The sequence below is a fragment of the Citrus sinensis genome, chromosome 9 (assembly GCF_022201045.2).
Source record: "Citrus sinensis cultivar Valencia sweet orange chromosome 9, DVS_A1.0, whole genome shotgun sequence".
Classification (NCBI taxonomy): domain Eukaryota; kingdom Viridiplantae; phylum Streptophyta; class Magnoliopsida; order Sapindales; family Rutaceae; genus Citrus; species Citrus sinensis.
The window spans coordinates 17,097,556-17,118,843 of NC_068564.1; the positions used below are offsets into that span (position 1 = coordinate 17,097,556).

Here is a 21,288-nt window from a genome sequence, read left to right on the forward strand (position 1 = left end):
TCCGCAGTCGATGGATTGGTTATGAATTTACTTCTATAAATCCGCAGAAATCTGTGAATCCGCAAAAAAAAAAATATATATATATATATATATAATTAAAAATTTATTATAAATTTAATTAAAAAAATTATAAATGTGACATTGCATAGTTACTAAGCACTATAACATATCTTAGTCATTACCCAATAATACTATAAAATGAAAAATAATTAAATAATCAAATATACAAATATACAAATATAACTTGTAAAAATTGTAAAACAAAATAAAAGCAAAGTCACACGCACTAGCAAAAGCAAAGTAACATAATGCTAAGTCACCAACAATTTGCAAACAAAAAACCCTAAGCTTCCCCGTCGTCACACACTCTCGATATGGATTTAAAGGACATCGGCCGCGCGATTCCAGCGAGAGCAAGCAATCTTCTTTCCTAAGTCCATCGAGCCACTTCACATTCACTAGTTCTAGTTGAACAATTTTAGTATCACAACCTTCAAGACCGCCACCCGTACGGCTTCTCCTGGTTCTCATCGTGGATGGCTCCGTAATCACCACTTTTCGACAGGCGCAACAGCCCTGGTGAAGGATCAGACTGTGTTTGGTTTCCGAAATTTCGTCATTTCAATTAATTATGGCTTTGTTTGAACAATTAATTTTGGTGTTATATTAACGTATTATTGTAACTTTATTTGAACAATTAAGCTTGGTGTGTTGTATTTTGAAACTTTGAACGTATTATTATAGCTTTATTTGAATAATTAGTCTCGATATATTATATTTTGAAACTTTAAATGTATTATTTTAGTTTTATTTAAACAATTAATTTATTTAAATTTTATTCAATTTTAAATTTAATTGGTAATAAAATTATTTTTATATTAGATTTTTTTTATTTTATTAGTTGGAGAGAACTAAAAATTTTTAATTCGAAAACTAATCTGCAAAATGGTGGATTACATATGGATTGAGTCAAATCCGCATCCGATCCGCAAATGTATGGATTAGATTAAAAAATTATAATTCGTAAAATTATGGATCGGATATGGATTGATGTCCAATCTGTAAAATTTGATCCGCAAACAACCCTAATAATTAATGATTAAAGATAACAAATTTTAAAAGATAATTTGATATTTTTAATAATAAATAAAATAATTTAAAGATTATCATTTTACGAGGGTGAGCCAAAATTATCCTGCAAAATATAATACATCACCTTGCAGCGCTAGCAGCCGATGATATTGCTTGCCTTCGATTTGGGTGCTTTTATGTCTATTATCAGAACAAATGGGTTTCCAATGATATTTATCCATTTTTTGGAGCTGCTAGAAATTTGTAGACCAATTCAAAATCATCCCACCATATAAGATACACAAAAACGGAAGTCATAAACCCCTTCTTTCAAGTTTCTAAACCCTTCCGCGCTTTTACCACATACCATGTACGGAAACCATCGCCCTCGCTTCCGTCCAGTCGGCGGCATTGGCGGCGAAGGCACCGGCGGAGGCCAGCCGCCGTCTCAGCCACCGCCTCCACATTTTAATCCCAACTTTGCTTTTCAAAACCCGAACATTTTTTTCCCAAGCCCTGCTTTACAACTCCTCCAAAACCTAACAAACATTCCTTTCCAAAACCCTAATTTTGATATTCAAAACCCAAATTTATTTATGCAAAATGCTAATTTATTAACCCAAAACCCTAATTTACCTCCACAGCAACCCCCTTCGAGTGCATGTAATCAACAACGATCCCAAACTCAGCACCCTCCGGGTGCAAGTAATCAACAACGACCCCTAACTCAGCAGCCTCAGAGCTTGCCGCCACAACCTCAAAAGCTGAACAAAGAGTTTCTGGAGAGAATCGACCGGGCGGTAGTAAAAGCACGAAGTGAACTTATTATGGCCGGGGAGAGTGTGAGCTCGTGGAAAGTTTCTCGGTCCGTGCTTTTGAAGCTGCAGGTTGATTCTTGGAGCTCTCTGGGATTTCAAATGCAGGAGGTTCCATCTCTTCACAAACTCATGGTCACTGAAGCCAGGGTACTGTGTCTATATTTAGCAAATTGTTTGTTTTTGTTATACACACACACACACACAAATATATATGTATGTACTTAAACACACACACACACACACATATTTATAATTATGAAAAGAAAATCTGAAATTTCATTCTCTGTGAAGAGCTAGAAAACACATGATGGGTAGTTGTCATTGGAGAAGGTCCTTACTTTTGAATTATTGTTGAGATAATTGAGGAACGAGTTTAAAACAAAAGTTTGGAAATTGTGAAATTGTCATTTGTATGTGGACATTTTTGATAAATTGTGAATTGTGTGAAGCAGAGTTCCGTGCCTTTCAACTCTAGCACTTGCAGGCAGAGATGGCCTAAAGCTCAAGACATGACAAAATTGTTTCTGGAAAATTCTTTGGGAATCGAAAATGAGAATTTGAATTGTTGCCTTCAACATCCTGGAAAGTGTTTAATAACATATTGTGAAAAGACAGGAAACAGCTTAATTTATTTTGAGTTTGAAGCTAATTTTTGGAGAATGAATTTTTGGTTTGCAGAAATCCTGTTTCTGAAATACAGTAACAAAAATTTATTTATTTTTTTTTGTATTTTATTTTTTCTTTATTTGTGATTGTAAAACGGAAAATGAGTTCTGAAACAGTGGCAAACACTCCCATAAAAGTTTCATTATCTTCGTTCGATTTTATTATTCTTCATTTTTTCAGCATTTATGTGTCTATCTCTGTCTTCTTTTTTATCAGCACTATGTTGAACATTAAGCTTTTTTAGGTTTTATCTTTTTTGTTTCCTCGGATTACATATTAATGTCAATCGCATGGATATTTGTTTCTTCAGATAAATGCATTTATTCATTGCTTTGTTGGGGTTAGGCAAATTACATCGTTGTATGATTTGGAAGAGGCCATCTGCAAGAGTGAGGGCATTGAGAAGTTTGAAGAGCTGGAATTGGGCCCTTTTCTACGACAGCCACTCATTTTGCATTATTTCCTTGTGAAATCTGATGTCGACAAAGTGTTCAAAATAGCTACCGATGACGTAATTGTTTGCCTTTCTGAGTATACAGACACTCATAAAGCGAAAGATATTAAAGTTGATGAATTTCTAGATTTTATTGCTAAGAAACGATCATTGGCAAGCAAAGAACAGCTTGGTGTGCGCATCCAAAACTTGGGGTATGTATTCATGTCTTGCTGTGTAGTTTTGATTGAAAATGTTTTCTTCTCTAGTAGAGATGATCTTTCAGAAAAGTTAAAAAATTATACAAATCTGTGACTCAGCTCTATGTGCAAAAATTAGTAAATCAATTATGTAAATGAGTTTTCTTTTTATTGGTTGAATATATTTTAAGATGTGTGGTTAAGAGTTTTATTTGCTTATCATGCAATTGCTTTACATGATGAATAATTTAATTTAAATCTCGAGCAGATTTGGCATTAAGTTAAAAGGTTCCATTGTTCTCTGCATTGATCTTTTACGTAGTCAATATGACAGTGTATCTTTCAAATCATTGTAAGTTAAGCAGATATTGATGGCAATTACCCAAAAAAAAAAAAAAGCCAGATATCTGCGGTACCTTTGGTTATGAACCTTCTTGTTATCAGGGAAGTTGATTATGTTCTTTCTGTTACTGTTCTTTAATGTATGTTGTTACTCATTAGGCAGTCATACTTTGGTAGACTACTTACATTCCAATTTCCAGCAGCTTTAGATTGTGTATAATTAGCACTGGGGTGGATTTGGTATCTAGATAAGAGTGAATTATTTTCTGTTAACATGTCTGATAAGTTGTGCTAATAGTGTTTGCAAATCAGTGAGCTTTATTACATTATGGACTTTTGAATAATAACCTGGCACTGCTCAGGATCTATCTTTAAAATTCTCCCTCTCACAAAACCAAGATCACATGGCAGTTAGTGAATTTGTCATGTTCTAGTTCTCTCATTTGTTCTTACTGAAGCAAATACAAATTTTTATTTTTGATTGTAATATCTCACTTTTTTTCCCCTCTCTCTGTCTTTCTCTCTCTCTCTCTCTGGTGATAGGATGCACATTAATTTTATTCGTGAAGCAAGGAAATCACAAGATGTCACACTAAAGAAATTTTTGAAGGAATTGCAACCGCATCATAAACGTCGGAAGCGACCTATCTTTTCATCGGAAAAGAAAAGGCAATTGGATGAACGGTTTTCTGCCATATGTGAGCGTGTGAAATCTTTTTCTTCAATAAATGAGGATTTTGGTGCCAAGCACATTAGATTTGTTTCATCAAGCTCAGAGGATGAGGATAGTGATGATTGCACATATGAATGTAGCAATGATATTAGCAGCAACGTGCAGTTGCCATCGCAAATCAAGGGATCGGATCGCGTGAGTAGCTGTCCTTATCCATCTGTAACTGAAGAGCTGAAACGACTTGGTTTGAAAGGTGAAATAAATCACCAGCTCACTTCTGCGGGGAACAGCTCCGGGCAAGATGATTATATTGGGTCATCAAAAAAGAAAAGAAAGATTGAAAATTCAGGCTGTACCAGCTCTGCACCTGCTAAATTTCTTAGAAGAAACAAGGCTAAACGACGTGCTCTTCCAATTGAAAGCGGTGATCAGACCCAAGATGATGAATTAAATGAAGCTGATATTTCATTTTCAAACGAATCTATGAGGATGTTCATCACAACCTGGAAGGAGGCATGTAAGAACAACACTATGTCAGAGGTCAGTGGCACTATTATTACAAATAATTTTTGCACGAATTACTGACAATCTTTAATCTATGTCAAATATTTATCCTCGACTTGCTGTCTTTTCGCCGATATGTAATTCTCCTAATATTGTTTTTCATGAAGTTGTTTTGGATGTAGAATAGGGTTTAAAAAAGGCACTGCTCAAGTCTATTGAAGTTTAAATTGTCTTATTCAAGATTCAAATAATTATTTTACGTTTTTTGATTACTAGTTTGAAATCCTGAGACAATTTTGGCACTCAGGACTAGTCTATAGATGCATTTATACCTCCAGGATAGATGCATTGATGTATGATAAATTTTGTCATTATTTGTCTGCTTTCCTAAAAGTTTTAGTGTCATGCAGTCAATACCTTTTGTGGCATCATGTGGTGTGTCAATTGCAGACTCACTTTAGTGTTAATAACAGTCCAAAGAGTATTATCCTGTAATTTTACTTTTGTTACTTGATATGCAGTATTATACCTAGCTATCCTCTCTTCCGTCCTCCCTCTTTTATTTTTCAGTCTGAACTTCATAGTTTAAGTTTGTTTATCAAATTTCCCTGGTTGAAAAGATTGCAAAATTGACAAGTGACATGAATGATTTACATCTCAAGAAGATAAAGGAACTGACTGGTGCAAAGAGAATAAAAGTATAAAATTTAGGTCATATCTATCATATGTGGTGCAAAGAGAGAATAAAAGTATAAAATGAGAGATTGTTAGGTTGCTGTTTATTCAATGATGTATCTTATTTGATTTATGCTATACTCCCCTTTCTCTAAGAGAGATACTGATGAAACCAAAATTTAGGTCATATCTATCATATGTGGTGCATGCATGTTTTTATCAATTAATGGTGGTTGCAAGGTTGCGTATGCTTTTTGTAATTTGCATTAGAGACTTGAACAATACCTTAGATTTCATTTTCGTGAATGCTCATTGTTTTTCTGTATCTTTTGAATTTTTCTTGTCATTGTAGCGGGAGGTGCATTGCTTATTACGTTTTCTTTTGCATTTGCAGGTTCTTGAAAAAATGTTTCAGTTTTATAAACCAACAGATCCTAAAAAGGCGGCTCGATATTTCAAGAGAATGAAACTAATGTTCTCATCATATCCGTGCATTGGATTACTAAATATTGCTGTGAGTTGATTATTGTCAATTTAGAAATATCAAAGAATCATGTGTAAATGCTGTGGCTGAGTTTTTTAAATTTAAATAGCTTTTCAATGCATATATCTGATTTTCCTAAATGTTTGTTTAGGACTTTTCTAATGTCAAATGGTTTAAAATGCAGTATCCTAAATTTGAAAAAATCAATTCTCTTTTACTTTTCTTATTTTTTAAACCTGTCTGTAATATTTGAATATGAAATTCTCATTTCCTGTGTTCAAAATCTTGATGACCATGTTATGAGCGATAAGTATAATTTTATTTTGACAACTTTGTGGTGAATATTATTTGGATTATTCTTAATTCTTGTTGGGTGGAACTATTGGTTACTAGAACTAGATATTATCTTCCTGTATATGCTCTGAACCAGCAAATTGATGCCCAAATCATGCTTTTTGAAGGTTACTAGAACTAGAATATTTTTTTTTTTGGAGAACAAAGGGGCTGGACTCTTGTGTGAGCATTCCCCATCTTTATTGACCATGCTGGAAAATTTCCAATTATTTTTTAACATTGATGAGATGAGGAAGATTGAAAATATGGAAACAGGAGGCTTTGGGTATTTACTCTTGTTAATCCCGCTACGGAGTGTTGTGCAAAGAGAATTCTTATTCTCACTTCCTCCATTGCCCTGCTGCCTCTTTTTTGAGGATAAGATTTGGGTAAAAATGCAAAAATTACAGCTTGGTCCTGGCTTTTCCAGTTCTCTTTATATGGAAATAGTTTTTTATTTTTGGGAATGAAAGAAACTGGAGCACTATGTAAGTCTGAGCGTACCTGCACCGTTTCTCTTCGAGAAATAAAGGAATTTTTTTTTTTTATTCAGGTGTTGTCTGAGAATACCTGAACCAAAAACAAAATAGCATCGCTGGCATTCCTGTATGCATGCTGTTATATAAGAATCTCTTTGGTGGTGGTGTTGGGGGGGGGGGGGGGGGAATGTGCACACGAAATTGATCTAGATGAATGCCATGCATGTGATAAAAATATGAGATTTTTTTAATCTTTTGCCGTGGTTAAAAGTATTTCCTTCAGAAAGTCAGTTCATGATTGTCGTTTTCTCATCATTTCATGCACTTATCACTACACTTTTGGTGTTCATTATGATCCATCACTCTTGAATCTTCAAAATGATTAAAGCTGCACCTGTCATATTGCAGGTGACATCCATCAAACGTGGAATGTGGGATAGTGTTTATGATACCTTGCAAGCTATTACTCAGCAGGAATTAAATAATACAGTTTCTGGCAACTCTTTAGAATATGAAAGTATTGAGATTGAACCAAGTGAGCAAGTTGCAGTTGTTAACACCAAGCATACTGTGCAGGATATACAAGGTAACTGGTTTCTGCTTTATGGAAAATAGGTTTCTAAATAATAGCTTTTGGATGCATATTTTTGATACAATTGGTTGCCCTGCTTTATTTTCTGTTTTCTTTGTGGATGTGTAGTCCACTGATGTATCTCCTTTCTTTTTGGCTATATTTTTTCATTTTTCTTGTTTATTATTGAAAAAGAAAAAGAAAAGATTATGGTTATATCATTTTCTGATACAAGCATTGCTTTCTATGTCCTCCTTTTTCCTTTTGAGATTTTCATGCACCTGTAGATTCTTACCAATTTCTCACACAGTTCGAATGATCTTGGCTTATTTCTTTATCTTTTTTGTTTCACTCCACAAATGGACCTTTCTTGAGTGAAAATCCCTAATTTCCTCTTTATTTATCAGTTTGCCAGATCATGCATAGACTTTTTATTTTTTATTCTTTCACATTTGTAACTGATTAATAGATCTCGCATGTGTGACAGTTGAAGAAGTGATGAAGAAAGTGTCTAAATACTTGGAGTTTGATAACAGTATCCTTAACAATGCTGAATCGCCTGTAACAAAGATAGTTATACTTCTAAGGAAGCTATGTAGTTGTGAAACTTGGCTGACAGAGCAGTTTCGTATTAAGGAATTTAAGTCCCTTGGTTATGGGGAGTTTTTCACATTCCTTGAAAAACATGCCTCTATGTTATCTACTGAGCTGCAGAAGTTGTTCACTGATGACACAATTGACAGATCATCTTTAGAGGTTTCCCTGGTCCAGCATCTGTTGGTTGTCTTAGTATCACAGGCTTCAAATAATTTGTGGGAGAGTGAAATTATTACTAAGCAGATGATCTCTGAACTGCTTAGAAGGCAATTCCCATTAATCAGTTTCAAAATTGAGGATAAGGGTTCCATGGAAAGTTTTCTAGAAACTGTGGGGAAATATAGAAATGAGGTAATGTCTAAGTGTGTCCTATTTTCTGAAACTATATTAGGAACTCGTCTCAGTGGAGATTTGTCAGTCCATGAAGAGAACTCTTTACTGGAAACCACTTCAGCTATAACCCACACTGGTCTGAGACCAAAGATGTCTGAATCTGTTACATCCAAGGATGCAATTGAAATTTTACTTAGGGCACCTTTCTTATCTGATTTAAACTCATGGTCACATTGGGACTTTTTATTTGCTCCATCTCTTGGACCTCTTCCAGGATGGTTGTTGAATGAGGTCAATGTGAAAGAGTTGTTGTGTTTGGTTACTAGGGATGGCAAAGTGATTCGGATTGACCATTCAGCTTCTGTGGATTCATTTCTTGAAGCTGCACTGGAGGGATCCTCCTTCCAAACGGCAGTGAAACTTTTATCTTCATTTGCAGTAGCTGGAGGAGAAAAAAATGTTCCTCTGCCTCTTCTTAAATGTCACGCACGGCATGCTTTCGAAGTCATGTTCAAGAATAACATGGAAGATATCGAAGTAATCAATTCTCAAAATTCTCGTATGCATGGAAATGTATTGCGTGGACGGCAAAATTTTGATGTAGCTAATATTGATAATTTAAGTGGTGAATTACAGAAAAAGTTGTTGAAATTCGGTAAGGCAGTTCCTGTTGCTTCAAGATTTTTCCTTGATTGTCTTGGTTATCTGCCTTCAGAGTTTCGCTGTTTTGCTGCTGATGTGTTGCTTTCTGGACTTCAATCTTCAATTAAAGATGCCCCTTCAGCCATATTACTTGAATGCCACCAAACAGAGCTGCGTCTCATGCTTCATGAAGTGGGATTGTCTCTTGGCATATTGGAGTGGATTCATGATTACCATGCATTTTGTTCCACTGGGACTTCAGACTTGTTAATGCCCTGTGTGGTTACTTGCACGAATGCTGCTACGTCTGGGTTGAACAGTGGTTCTGGGTGTGCTGAAGGCTCTCTGTTTGAATCTGTAGGAGCAGATGTTCATATAGAAGAATGTGGTGCAATTTGTGACACAATTTGTGGTGAAGCTTCTGATGATGGATTCGGTGATTGTACCACTCAAACATTACCTGAAGATAAGGAATGTGAGGATGCAGCCTTAATTGTTGAATCTATCAGGCGAGACGAATTTGGTCTTGGTCCAAATATTTCAAACATGGAAAGCAACATGTTGAAGAAGCAGCATGCTCGTTTAGGCAGAGCACTTCATTGTCTTTCGCAGGAATTGTATTCTCAGGATTCACATTTTCTTCTTGAGCTTGTAAGTTGCTTCTTCTTCTTATTTTTAATTTGATTTTATTTTTAATATTTTATGTAATTTTTGGCTCATAAAATTCTGCTTGTTACTGAGGTGTTTCTAGTTAATCTCTTCTCCCCTGCAATTGCATCCGAGAGGCGAGAGCATCATGCATTGGCTTGTTTTGTAGTCATTGATTTAGGTTGGAACCATATTTTTATATAACTCAATATTTTAGTGCCAAAACTGTAGTAATGTGCTCATCTTTGTGCAAATGGTTCTGCCTTCTCATAGCTGCCCTTGCACAGAAAACTATATTTAAAACTTGAATGAAATTGAATGCTTCCCCATTAATGAGATGCCGTTTAAGTAGCTTTGTTTTGTGTGATTTGCTACATTTACCTTTCTTGTCCTCTTTCGTGCATTTTAACTTACCTTATGAATTATTCCATCAACTTCTTAAATCCATGTCCCTATTTTAGCTCAACATACCCGCGGAGCCTGCTTGAATAAGAATTTTTTCCATGAAAGGCGCAATAAGTTTGAACCTTTTAATACTAAATATCATTCAGTCCATTTGTGAGTGCCAGACATATTGTCTGATAGCTCTGTAGTTGACTTAATAAATGTAATTCATTCATTTAGATAGATTGATTTACATTGGAAAGGGATTTCAGGCTGATTTTGTTTAGTTTGAGGAAAGCTCTAGCTTTGATTTTATCTGGAGATGTTCTGTTAGTTGTACATTCTTGGGTATTCTGCGTTTAGCGGACAACTTGATTTCCTTTTATAAATCTTGAATTTGTTTAATTCTCTCAAGCTAGACAGTTTTTTTTTTTGGAGATGTCTTTTAGTTGTACATTCTTAGGTACTTCTGGGGTTAGTGTACAACTTATTCTTCTTTTATAAATCTGCTTTTTTCCTACCAATACAATCTATGTAGCCTTTTATAAAAGGCAAGTAATTCATTGTCTATCATTTGTGTGTTTGTCTTGCAATAAAATTTCTCTGTTAATAGAATGCAAGTACTTCATAGTATATCCTTGATCCTGTGTCCAATTCAATTTTGAGTTTGATTTTGAAAGCAACTTTTGGTAAATCTTACTGCATTTAATTATTCTTCATGTTACTTCAGGTTCAAAATGCTGATGATAATATCTACCCAGAAAATGTGGAACCAACTCTGACATTTATACTTCAAGAGTCTGGTATTGTTGTCTTAAATAATGAGCAAGGGTTTTCTGCTGAGAACATCAGAGCACTTTGTGATGTTGGAAATTCAACAAAGAAAGGTTCTTCTGCTGGGTATATTGGGCGGAAGGGTATAGGTTTTAAATCAGTATTTCGGGTATGTTGACAAGATCTGTGATCTATTTGTTCACTTTTCTTTGACATTAATATACTGTAATCTGGAGTAACAGTCTTGTTTGAAAAGTGAATTGAATGGACTGAAATGCATCATAGAGCAACAGTCAAGGAAGAGGAGACAAAATAATGGACTGACCAATTTGCCTTTCTTCTTTATTTTGATTAGTTTGGAAGCAGCTATATCATTAGTTAGAATTAATGATCTCATAGGATTTTTAGTTCTTGTGCTTGGGGACTTTTGTCTTTTGTCTTTTTGGACTTCTTGATCCTCTATGTACATTTCCTGCATCTAATATACTAATTTTGTTTCTGAGGAAAAAATGAATGGTTGGATTGATACGCAGCATCTAGCCTCATAAAGGAACGGAAGAAAATTTATCCTTTTGAGAATCTAGTTTAATTTAACTAGTTTTAACATGTTTATCTGTCTGCTCACTTGGCCATAGCAAGACTGGTGATAAGGATTTGTTACCAGCCACTTATGGTTAGTTTGTTCCGAGATAGTGTGGGTGCAAATCAAATTTAATTAGCTGACATAAATAGATGAAATTTGGGCTTCCTTTGACATGTTAATGCGAAGTCAAAGAGCAAGTTTAATAATATATATCTGGTCAATTTTATTGTGGGAAAATGAATTCTGTTGTTTTATTTTTGTGTTATAACTTAGTGAATTTAACTTGGTCTTACATTTTGGTGTATATATGTCTGTGTTATAAATTTTTATTCTTTTTGAATATCCAATTCTATATGCTTTCAACTTTCAAATGTATATCCCTGTACTGTTTGTATTAAGCCTGTAAAGTTGAGGGTGTTCATTGGTGTGTTTATGTTATCAAATTCTATGAATAATCAGTTTTTGTTAAGTGCTGACTTGTCTTTCTGCAGGTTACAGATGCCCCAGAGATCCATTCCAATGGGTTCCATGTCAAGTTTGATACAAGTGAGGGTCAGATTGGTTTTGTTCTGCCAACATTGGTTCCTCCTTTCAACATTGACATGTTCTGTAGGCTATTATCTAAAGATCCTGTTCAATTGGAGAGCAAGTGTTGGAATACCTGTATCCGACTTCCTTTCAGAACAAAATTCTCGGAAGGAATTGCTATGAACAACATTGTTGATATGTTTTCAGATCTTCATCCTTCTTTATTACTGTTCCTTCACCGTCTTCAGTGTATCATGTTTAGGAACATGCTCAATGATTCACTTGTTGTCATTAGAAAAAAAATTGTCGGAGACGGTATTATAAAGGTTTCCTGTGGGGAAGACAAAATGACCTGGTTTGTGGCTTCTCAGAAGTTGCGGGCAGGTGTCATTCGTCCTGATGTGAAAACCACAGAAATTGCCTTAGCATTGACATTACAGGAATCGAATGAGGGGAATTACGGTCCACTTTTGTACCAACAACCTGTTTTTGCTTTTCTTCCTCTAAGAACTTATGGTTTAAAATTTATTCTCCAAGGTGATTTTGTCCTTCCTTCATCTAGGGAAGAAGTTGATGGAAATAGTCCCTGGAACCAGTGGTTATTATCAGAATTTCCTGCCTTATTTGTCAGTGCAGAAAGATCTTTCTGTGATCTTCCTTGTTTTAGAGAGAATCCAGCAAAAGCTGCGTCAGTGTATATGAGCTTTGTTCCACTTGTAGGGGAAGTGCATGGTTTTTTTTCTGGTCTTCCTCGAATGATACTTTCTAAATTGCGAATGTCTAACTGCTTGATTCTGGAAGGAAACAACAATCAGTGGGCTCCTCCTTGCAAGGTTCTAAGAGGGTGGAATGACCGAGCACACAGTCTCCTTCCTGACATCTTGCTTCAGAAGCACCTTGGCCTTGGATTCTTGAGTAAGGACATAGTTTTATCAGATTCACTGGCAAGGGCACTGGGTATTGAGGAGTATGGACCAAAAATTCTACTTCAAATTATATCCTCCTTGTGTCGGACAGAAAATGGCCTGAGATCAATGGGTCTCAGTTGGTTAGCTTCTTGGCTAAATGAACTTTATACAATTTCATTCCATTCTTCTGGGCAATCTTCATTACAGTCTGGAGTTGAAACAGATCTCATCGATAACCTCCGAAGAATTCCATTTATCCCCCTTTCAGATAGTACATTCAGTTCAGTAGATGAAGGAACAATTTGGTTACATTCTGATTGCTCTGTGTTTGATGGTGGGTTTGGACTTGAAGCTTTTCCAAACTTATGTGCAAAACTTCGAACTGTGAGTCCTGCCCTCCTTTCTGCTTCAGCTGTAGACAAGTCAAGCTTGGGTGTGATCTCTGTAGACAACCTTAATAGGATGCTTCTGAAAATTGGTGTTCAACAGCTATCTGCACATGATATTGTCAAGGTGCATATTCTGCCGGCAATATCTAATGAAACAACTGCAAATGGGGACAAAAATTTGATGGCAGATTACCTTTGCTTTGTAATGATGCACTTGGAGTATTACTGTCCCAATTGTCATGTTGAGAGAGAGTTCATTGTTTCAGAGTTGCGAAAGAAAGCCTTCGTATTAACAAATCATGGGTTCAAACGACCATCTGAGATACCAATTCATTTCGGTAAAGAATTTGGTAATCCTGTCAGCGTTAATATGTTGATTCATGACATTGATATCAAGTGGTATGAAGTTGACATCACATATTTGAAGCATCCAGCAAAAGAGTCACTCTCATGTGGACTGGTAAAATGGAGAAAATTTTTCAAGGAAATTGGGATCACAGATTTTGTGCAAGTAGTTCAAGTTGACAAGGATGTGGCCGATATATCTCATACTGGTTTCAAAAACATGTGGACTAAGGAGCTCCTTTCCCCTGGATCAGCTGCCATAGATTGGGAATCCAATGAGTTGGTGCATTTATTATCACTTCTTACCACAAATGTCAATCGGCAATGTAGTAAACATTTATTGGAAATACTTGATACTTTATGGGATGACTGTTATACCGACAAAATTATGGGCTTCTTCAAATCTAAACCCACTGGTGATGACAGATCATTCCAGTCTTCATTTATAAATTGCATATGTGACATTCAGTGGACAATATCGAGCATGGATGATGAGCTTCACTATCCTAAAGATTTATTTCATGACTGTGATGCCGTGCGCTCGATCCTAGGTCCATCAGCTCCATATATTGTTCCAAAGGTTAGTTTGGTACCTGTATAATATGTGAGCATGTTGCTTTATTCTTTTCTGATGTGTCATGTATACAGCAAGCTTAAACTGTAAGGGGCCACAAGATATGAAACGCTAAAGCATGATGGATTCGAATATTGATTAGCTAAATTTTAACAATAATTTCATTTTGATCTTATAGGAGGCAATGATAATTATAGTTGTAAGCCAAAGCTGTAAGAGACTGATATGTCTCTCTATCAAATGGAAGGTCTTTGTTTGAATGAATTTTCATGCACTTCTTTCTGAAGCAGGTTAAAAGTGAAAAGTTAGTACGTGATATTGGCTTGAAGACTGAAGTTACCATTGATGACATTTTGGAAATCCTAAAAGTATGGACAAGATTAGAGGCCCCATTCATGGCCAGGTATTACTTGCTTCTTAATCATGATGTTTGGATTCTCATCATTTTAAATCAGATCCGCGGTAATTTGTTTTTATGCCTGTTTTCTTCTGCCATCTATTTCATATAAGGGCTTTTTTTAAATTTTTTTAACATATTTCCAAAAGAGATTAGAGGTTTTGTGACTGCTATTCTTTACTGATCCGCGTCTCATGAGGATATTAGATATTGGGGGGATTAAAATATTTTTTCTGCATTATAGACCTACCAAATGCCAAATCCTAGAAGGCAAACTTAGCTAGAGATGCTAACAACAAATATTTTATTTCATAAATGGGTTAGTTTATTATATTAATTTTTTATACTCCTATTATTTGACAAAAATTTGCTAGAAATTGTATATCTGATTCTTTTGGGCTGTAGAGAGTATTTTGATTGTATAGGAGCTCAGTATACAGATACATTTTGTTCACCTTAAATTAAGTTGGTCAGCATCACACTGGTTGGGCTAGTCTTTTTTAATTTGTTGCCTTATTAAAGATTAAAAAAAAAAAGGTGTTGTGCTGTGTGTATACACACAACACTGTTAATGGATGATAGGGCAATATGTAATTGAATAGGAAATCAGTTGAACCAGGGGTTGTATATAAAATATAAAAACAATAAATTAAAACAAAAATGACAAAATAGACTTATCGATGAATTGAAACTACATTTCTTGGATTTGTTTTATATAAATGTGATACTCCACATTAATCAGTTAATGGATAATTAATTTTACAACCCCATGATTGAAAATGATAAAAGAAAAGAAAAAAGAAAGTTTAAAAAGTCATTGTTTTAAGGTATGCATCCAATTTTCTTTACACAATCTGCAACCTTATAGTCTGCAGACATGTGTGAAGGGTATTTCTTGTTTTTCTGTTCTTTTTCCTTTTCTGGATGTTGAAGGCGGAACTTTTGTATAACTTTTGTCCTTCTGAAAATTCCTTTGATTTATTTATCATCATCAATAAAAAAATTCTGCCCTTTTCAAACTCTCTAGTTGTTATACTTGTTCTAATTTGCAACCTTAAATCTGCCATGCGTTTTCTTAAATATATTGTTGGATCATCAGTGATCATCATGGCAAGTTAGTTGAGCTTCGATGGTGGTTCTTCTCATGGTCATATCTTGTATCTTAGAACTCATTTTTCTCGCAGGTCCGTATTAATAATTTTCCATAATTTATGTTTTTTGTCAATAAACAATTACAGCACCTGTGTTTTTGTATCAGAGTTAAATGTTTTCGTGTGTTTTTGTATCATAGTTGAATGTAAATATAGTATTTTATATTAAATACCGACTCATTTCTCATCTTTAACACTCATTCCTCTCTCTCATTTCCACTTCAAAAATTTCTTCAAGTTTTAAAAGCCCCAACTCTCTCTTACATCTCTCTTTGAGTCCTCGATCTCATCTCACAGGAAAATTATTTGTGAGATTTTTCTACCATTTGGCTTTGCTGGATAATCTGACTTAACAATTCTGCTATTGAGATGTATAACTGGCAATGTTGCAGTTTATATCTATTATATAATTTTAAAAAAGAAAAAGAAAAATGGAACAGAAATCTGGACGATGCAGCACCCTGCCTACAGCTCACACTACAATCAACCAGTAAGTTAATCCCAGTAATCGTGTTTAGTAATGTCTTGAAGAGAAGCTGTGTTTTAATGGGAAGTGGAAGACATTCTTGTCAAAGCCATTTACTAACATGTGATTGTGGTTTTGAGATTATATTTCCAATAAATACTTGAATTTTCCTGGAAAACATATCAGCTGAACATGTATCCTTATTTTATATGTTCGGATATTATATGAACGACGTTCTCACAAAATTTAAGCTTAAAAATAATTTTTGAATACTACACCAAATAGAATTTTAAATATAAAAACAGAAGCTAAGGGTACAATTCAAATATTTGGCTTGTAATCACAAACCAAATTGGCCTGGATTTACTTGGGTTTTGATGTAGTATTTATTATATATGTGAAAGGTTTATCATGTTGTCATTCTCTTTTATTTGTTTGTTCATCCATGGCCTTCGTCATTAAAATGGAATTTGACCTTTTGTCTGCCAGCATAGCACAAATGTCCAGGTTATACACCCGTATATGGAACGAGATGACTGCTTTAAAGCAAAAAGTTACTGAGGAGTTACATTCAGGACCTTTTATATTTGTTCCATATACATCTGGCTCCAGGCACGAGGACATGGTCACTGGTGTTTTTATGTCTTCTGAAGAAGTGTATTGGCATGATGCCACTGGCACTGCAGACCTAATAAAGAAGATGCAACCTCAGTGCAACTCTATTGGTACAACAATGCTGTGTGATGTATATCCTGGCCTTCATGAATTTTTTGTTAAGATATGTGGAGTGAGTGAGATTCCTTCTCTTCGTAGCTACCTTCAGATTTTGCTACAGGTTTCGAGTGTGTCTCTGCCTTCGCAAGCTGCCCATGCTGTAAGTATAATAATATTTTAAAGGAAATTTTTCCTTGGCTCCGTTAAATTCAGCCAGACTTCATCATTTTTAAATTCATCAAACCTAAGTGGATTTAAATTAAATTACCCTAATATAAAACTGACTTACTATTGACGAGCTTTAATTCATATCTTAGGTCTTCCAAATTTTCGTGATCTGGGCTGATGGACTGAAATCTGGATTACTTTGTTCTAAAGATATTGGTTACTTGAAAGAATGTCTTATGAAATCGGAGTATAAAGTGCTTCCAACTGCTCAAGATAAGTGGGTTTCCCTGCATCCTTCTTATGGTCTGGTATGTTGGTGTGATGATAAGAAGTTGTGGAAGAGATTTAAGCATGTGGGTGGTATTGAGTTTCTACACTTTGGCAATCTTGGCAATGATGAGCAGGAGATGCTTCGAACTAAAGTTTCTGCTCTTATGCAAACTTTAGGGATTCCTGCACTTTCAGAGGTATGATCTGTCTCTCTCCCCCTGGGGTCTGGATGACTTTAGGTTATTTTGATGAGTGCTGAATGCTTGGAGTTCTCAAGTTTTTCAACTTTTCTCCAGTATCTAGAAACCTGTCCATTTTCGATTATGGTGAATTCTAAAATTTTACTGGTGTTTCATTTTGGATGTCAATGAAAATATTCTGATGAACCTTTTCTTCTCCTTTTGGTAATTGATTCTGCCTCTCTTCAGGTTGTAACTCGTGAAGCAAAATATCATGGTCTAACCGATGGTAGTTTCAAAGCTTCACTGGTTAACTGGGCTCTTCCTTATGCTCAGCGCTACCTCTTTAGTGTGCACCCTGATAAATATTGCAAACTCAAGCATTCTGGATTTGATACACTGAATCATCTACAAGTTATGGTCGTTGAAAAGCTGTTCTACAGAAATGTTATTAAAAGCAGTGGTGGAGCATCTAAAAAGCGATTTGAATGCAGCTGTCTTCTGGAGGTATAGAATCTGTCCCTCATTTGACGTAGTTGTTTTGTTTTGCAATGCATATGGATGATGCAAATGAGTTATGATAAGATAGTACTTGTCATTATTGTATCCATAATCTTATTTAATTGTTACAGGGTAACATTTTGTACACAACCCCGGATTCTGATTCTCATGCCTTATATATGGAGCTTTCTCGTTTGTTCTTTGATGGAAATCCTGAATTGCACTTGGCGAATTTCCTACACATGATCACAACTATGGCGGAATCTGGTTCCACTGAGGAGCAGACAGAGTTTTTCATCTTAAATAGCCAAAAGGTGCCAAAGCTTCCTGTTGGAGAATCTGTTTGGTCACTCTCATCAGTACCTAATTTAACTGTGAATAAGGAATCACTTCTAAAGGGTTCTGGTTCACCAAAAGTTAATGAACATAATTCTTCAAAATTCAAGGGAAAAGCAGGAATCAGCTCAAGTTGGCCGCCTGTGGATTGGAAAACTGCCCCAGATTTTAGTTATGCTCGTGCCAATGGTTTCAAAACACAGGCAGCTATTGCAGAGTCACACAACAGCTCAGAAACAAAAAATATTTATGACTTGGAAGATGTCAATGCACAAAGATATGGTGGGTTTCCAACAATGACCAATGCCGATTTGACCATTGGAGATGATTTAGCACCAACTTCAACAGCATTAACGCTGCCAGATGCTGAAAATTTAGGAGTTCAGATTGGTCATGCTTTCACTCAGAACGATTCTTGTGTGGATGTTTCCAATCATGTTGATGTAAATATTCCATCCAAAGAACCAGAATCAGGTTCATCTAAATTTAGCAGTAGAGATCGGCTAAATACTGGCCCACCTGATCTAGCGCAAGCATTGCAGACTGGAAAACTGGGTGAGCTTGCTGCTTTCAAACACTTCAGTGAAGTTTTAGGCAAGACTGGTGTGCGATGGGTTAACGAAAATGCTGAAACTGGGTTACCCTATGACATTTTGATAGGGGAGAATGAAGATAGTATTGAGTATGTTGAAGTTAAAGCAACTAGATCTGCAAGGAAAGACTGGTTCTTTATGACAATGAGAGAGTGGAAATTTGCTCTTGAAAAAGGTGAATCTTTCAGCATTGCTCATGTTGTTTTACAGAATGATAACAGTGCTAAAGTGACAGTGTACAAGAATCTGGTAAAACTTTGCCAGCTAGGCAAATTGCAGTTGGTTATTATGATGCCGAGGTAGCCGAAGGAATTTCCATTGTTTCCTAACCGGTGCTGTTTCTTGTTTTTGCTTCTGTGGAACCAACTGTGAAACCAAGTACAATCTGTTCTTGGATTTTGAAATGCCAAAGAGATGAATATATACTGGCCTTTCATCTTTATTCCCAGGAATAATCAAAAGTTCACAACTTGACGTGCTCAGCAAGCAGATTTGAAGGTAATAAGCTATCAAATTCTCAAATCAAATATATTTTCAGTTAGATGGTTAAGATAAGGTAGCAATTCTCAAAATGTGAAATCTCTAGTCATCGATTGAAGCATATATATCAGGGGGTTGGAGTATAGGCTTCATTTTAGATACTCGTGGAATTTTGTACTCCTTACATGTCAAAGCAAATCAATGAAGGTTGGGTTCAATGCTGGAGACATTCTTTTGGAAGAAGACTTCCAAGGAGGGTTAGAGCAGCATTGAAATGCATCATTAGTCAGAGATGAAATGAATATGAAATGAGGACGTCAGTGTAAATATTGTCAGGAAATATTAATTAAATGCTTCAGAATACTAGTTTAGTTATCTGGATGGGGTTTGGCATTTGCCTGGAAGTTTTGTACGAGCGTTTTAAAGAATTTATATCTGTAAAGAGTTTCCCGCAAAAGAAATTTAAGTATTCAAGGGTTAGAGTGGCATATCTTCATATTTAATCATTTTTTCTTAGACAGTGCTTTCTATTATTGGTTTTCCACTTTCAGTAGTCTTAATGACTAGGGGTGTTCAAAATTTAATCCGATTTGTTCAATTAGTTTGATCCACAAAAAATCAATTTGTAAAAATTCGATCTGTGAATTGGTGGATTGGATTGAATTGAAAATTTAAAAATCCGCAGTTGATGGATTAGATTTAGATTTACTTTTCTAAATTTTAAAAAATCGGTGAATCTGTAAAAAAAATAAATATTTATTTAATAAAAAATAAAATGTTTAAATGTGGCATTATTATTTACTAATAGATAAATAAGTTAAAATGTAGTTATATTAATACTATACATATCTTATCTGATAATAATGTATAATAAAATTTGAATAATTAAATAAACAAATATAGTTTTTTAAACAATTAATTTTAGTTAATTTTTATAATTTTAGTTAATTTTCATGTATTGATTTAAACAAATGAATTTTTTTCATTGTGTTATATTTTAAATCTTTGAATATATTATTCAAACTTTATTTAAATCTTATTCAATTTTGAATTTGATTGGTAGTAAAATTATTTTTATATTAGATTTTTTTATTTAATTAGTTCGTAGAATGAAAAGAATAAAAAAAATTTAATCCATAAAATGATGAATTAGATATGTATTTGGTTAAATTCACATTCGATCCGCAAACATATGAATTGAATTTAAATTGAATTCGTTAATCCGTGAATTTGATTGGATTGAAAATTTACAATCCGCAAAATCATGAATTGAATATGGATTGATGTTCAATCTGCGAACACTCCTAATAATGACTCTGCTACAAGTAGAAATAATTTTAATTTGTTTGTATGTAATAAGGGTGTTCAGAATCTAATCTGATCCGCTCAATTTATCTGATCCACATAAATGCGATCCGTGGATTGGTGGATTGGATTGGATTGAAAATTTGATAATCCGCAATCGATGGATTAGATATGGATCAACTTCTGTAAATCCACAAAAATCCACAAATCCGCAAAAAAAAAGTATTTATTTAATTAAAAAATAAAACTTGTAAATATGACATTAATACTTACTAGTAAATAAAAAAAATTAAAATATAGTTACATTAACATTATATTATATCTTATCCGATTATAGTATAAAATAAAAAATAATTAAATAAACAAATATAGCTTTCAAAATAGTTAATTTTCATGTACTAATCTAAACAAATGAGATTTTTTTTTTTGTTTTAGTGTGTTATATTTTGAAACTTTAAATATATTTTCTAACTTTATTTAAACAATTAATTTATTTAAATCTTATTTAATTTTAAATTTGATCGGTAGTAAAATTATTTTTATATTAAATCCTTTTATTTAGTTAATTCGTGGATTGGACAAAATTAAAAAATTTCAGTCTGCAAATCAATCCGCAAAATGGTAGATTTGATATGAATTAGGTAAAATCCGCATCTAATCCGCAGATGTATGGATTGAATTTGAATTGAATTTCACCAATCCGTGAATTGAATTGGATTAAAAATTTATAATCCGCAAAATCGTGGATTGGATATGGATTGATGTACAATCCGT

General features: G+C 34.5%; 1 protein-coding gene across 2 annotated transcripts; it reads left to right on the forward strand.

Moving 5' to 3' along the window:
* The first annotated feature begins 1,287 nt into the window (after positions 1-1,287).
* LOC102619556 (protein NO VEIN) lies at positions 1,288-19,715 on the forward strand. Of its 2 annotated transcripts, none has more exons than XM_006489774.4 (13): positions 1,288-2,036; positions 2,866-3,203; positions 4,074-4,743; positions 5,777-5,896; positions 7,087-7,264; positions 7,719-9,472; positions 10,584-10,796; positions 11,702-13,960; positions 14,245-14,357; positions 16,458-16,842; positions 17,000-17,317; positions 17,549-17,806; positions 17,932-19,715. In XM_006489774.4, the coding sequence occupies exons 1-13, from the start codon at positions 1,440-1,442 to the stop codon at positions 19,030-19,032; spliced, it is 8,304 nt and encodes a 2,767-aa protein (XP_006489837.2). In that variant the 5' UTR covers positions 1,288-1,439; the 3' UTR covers positions 19,033-19,715. The 2 variants fall into 2 exon arrangements, with proteins under 2 accessions (XP_006489837.2, XP_024958358.2); XM_025102590.2 differs by having other exon boundaries at positions 1,289-2,036; positions 7,737-9,472.
* The last annotated feature ends 1,573 nt before the right edge of the window (positions 19,716-21,288 follow it).

What these genes read in the sequence shown, in the direction of transcription:
- LOC102619556 (XM_006489774.4), top strand. Translation starts at nt 1,440, where the DNA reads ATGTACGGAAACCATCGCCCTCGCTTCCGTCCAGTCGGCGGCATTGGC. An exon ending in CACATTTTCTTCTTGAGCTT is followed by an intron (nt 9,473 to 10,583) that starts GTAAGTTGCTTC and finishes ATGTTACTTCAG; the next exon opens with GTTCAAAATGCTGATGATAA. An exon ending in GGATTCCTGCACTTTCAGAG is followed by an intron (nt 17,318 to 17,548) that starts GTATGATCTGTC and finishes GCCTCTCTTCAG; the next exon opens with GTTGTAACTCGTGAAGCAAA.